The following is a 2,395-nucleotide window of genomic DNA, read 5'->3' on the forward strand; positions in this document are numbered from 1 at the left end:
AATTCCTTTTATTTTTCACAAGTTTAAAAAGGTTTGTGAAACAAGAGTAAAACACGTAATAAAATCCACTATGGTTTTTACCATTCCGATAAACAGAAAAGACTAAAGCAATGAGAGTGGTGATTAGTAATGTGTATAGAGTCCCCATAAGTTAATTACATTCTATCTTAAAAGCGAATCTTATCTACCTTTCAATGCCTTTCACATTAGACAACTGAAGAGTGGATTATACATTAGTCGAAATTCAACTCAACTTCAATTTCAGTGTTGCACTATGAGTGTCCGAGTGAAGTTCGTGTTGCTCGCAAATTATTTTTATGGTCGACTCATGGGTGTGATCAACTTTGAGATCGACTCACGCACGGGTCGAGCACGATTAACCAAAGTGGCGACGATTTATGCGGCAATGATGAACATTTTATGCTTTGGTTTATTTGCACTGCTAATCAAAAGCAGAATTTGGGATTCGTTTTTGGGAAGGTTGAACGAGTTTCATAATTACGTCTTCATTACGGTGATGACACTGCGCATCTCGTGTGTCCTTGTGACCATGTTAAATCGCTGGTGGCAACGAAAGCAAATCATCCAATTACTTAACCAATTTCGCCGTCTGGTATTGGAGCAACCGAAGGTCATTCGAATGTGGCGTCGCGGAGTCATCAGCAAGTGGATCACAGGCACGATAAACGAACTCACTCAAATGTTTATCCCGCTGTACGCACTGAGAGCGACTCTCACAGCTTCGATGGCACTGGGCCTGAGTACGATGTGTGTGCTAATAGCTCTGCTCAACATTATCATTAGTCAGTATTACTTTGCCGTGCTCAATGTCCATGGACACTATGTGCTCTGCAATGAGGAACTTCGTTTGATACTGCGAGAAACTCAATCCTTGGAATTGGATTATCGCAAGGGAGTAAGCGATCTTAGAAGTTGCGCTCTAGCAGATCGCATTGATAGCTTAGCGCTTCGACAATCAGCGCTGCAAACACTTCTACACAAAATGACAAGAATCTTTGGTATACAGATTTTGTGCATGGGCACGGTTATTTACATCTCCTTCATTGCCAGTTTGTACTCCGCATTTCTTGCTATCAAATACAAAATGATCAATACCAATTTCTTCACATGGGAGAATCAGCTGTTCTTTTTGGGCGTATGCAGTTATATAGCGGATGTTCATATAAGTTATTCGATAACATATTATCTAGAGGATCAGTATGAAAAGATGCGACAACTTGTCATGCAATACTCGTCATTCGCTCCCACTGTGGACAGGCGCTTAACAACCGCAGTAAGTTATAATAATAAGTGTATTCTTTAGTCTTAATTTTCTCTGATTTTAGTTTGAGAGTTTTCAACTGCAGTTGGTGCGTGATCCACAAAAACTATCTGTCTTGGGTCTATATAATATGAACCGAAAAATTGCGATATCAATGCTCAGTTCGATGGTGACATACTCTTTAATTCTAATACAATACGATATAAAGAACTACTGAATAAAATGTAATGCGCATAAATCTCGGTATTTGGTATTGAAATCATAATACCCACGCAGACAAAGTATCAGACAAGAAGACTTAAACAGGCATTAGCACTCGACGAGTTTCATTTACTTTGCTCCCCCGTTGGTTTGCAGCACAAATTTCAAATGCCAATAATTCAAAAATAAATAACTCATACGCCACGTGGAAACGATACTGTGAAACACTGAACGAACGAAACAAAGCCAAAGTCACGGCTGCCAAACAAAACAAAAATGCGCCGCCCAATTGTAAATATTTTGCCATTGAGTTTTATTTGAAAAGTTGTTGAGCGCACACCGGCTAAAATAAGGAAAAGCTGTAAAAATGCCACCACCAAATGAAAAAGTAAACCACCCACCAAACGAACAGGCTAGGAGAGCAGGAGGGGGGAGTTGGAGGGAGAGCAGGCTATAGTCTTACCTGTCCTTTGGGTTACACGCTCGTTACGTTTGATTTATAAAAGTTTATTTTTAACAAGCTTGAAGGCAGTGCACAAATTAATTGCCGTTGTTATGTTTGATAAATTGCGCATACGTAACGTTGAACGCGCTAAGCTAAAGAAAAGAAAAAAAAACAGCAAAGTGAATTTGTTGGAAATATAATTTTCTGCATATCAACATTGATTAACGTTCAAAGGTTCAAGGGTTGTAGTAGCAAAACTCTGTCTTAGCCAAGCTTCTTAAGAAATTTTAATGAGAAATTTTTGCTTTTAATTTATTGCAAGCTTAACAGAAGATTTTCTCTAGTTGAGTTTGGTCATTGAACTCGAAGAAATGTTTATTTCATTTCACTTCCTTTTTGCTGTTACCTGTTTCTCGAGAAATATTCGTAATTTATTTTCCCAAATGCGGAACCTCTTGCCACGAAAT

General features: G+C 38.6%; 1 protein-coding gene across 1 annotated transcript; it reads left to right on the top strand.

Annotated features, from left to right (window-relative positions):
* Nucleotides 1-274: 274 nt before the first annotated feature.
* On the top strand, nt 275-1,499 carry LOC117566487 (putative gustatory receptor 59d). The gene is made up of 2 exons (XM_034246020.1): nt 275-1,294; nt 1,347-1,499. Exons 1-2 carry the CDS (start codon nt 275-277, stop codon nt 1,497-1,499), a joined length of 1,173 nt encoding a protein of 390 aa, XP_034101911.1.
* The last annotated feature ends 896 nt before the right edge of the window (nt 1,500-2,395 follow it).

Source organism: Drosophila albomicans, chromosome 3 (genome assembly GCF_009650485.2).
Source record: "Drosophila albomicans strain 15112-1751.03 chromosome 3, ASM965048v2, whole genome shotgun sequence".
Classification (NCBI taxonomy): domain Eukaryota; kingdom Metazoa; phylum Arthropoda; class Insecta; order Diptera; family Drosophilidae; genus Drosophila; species Drosophila albomicans.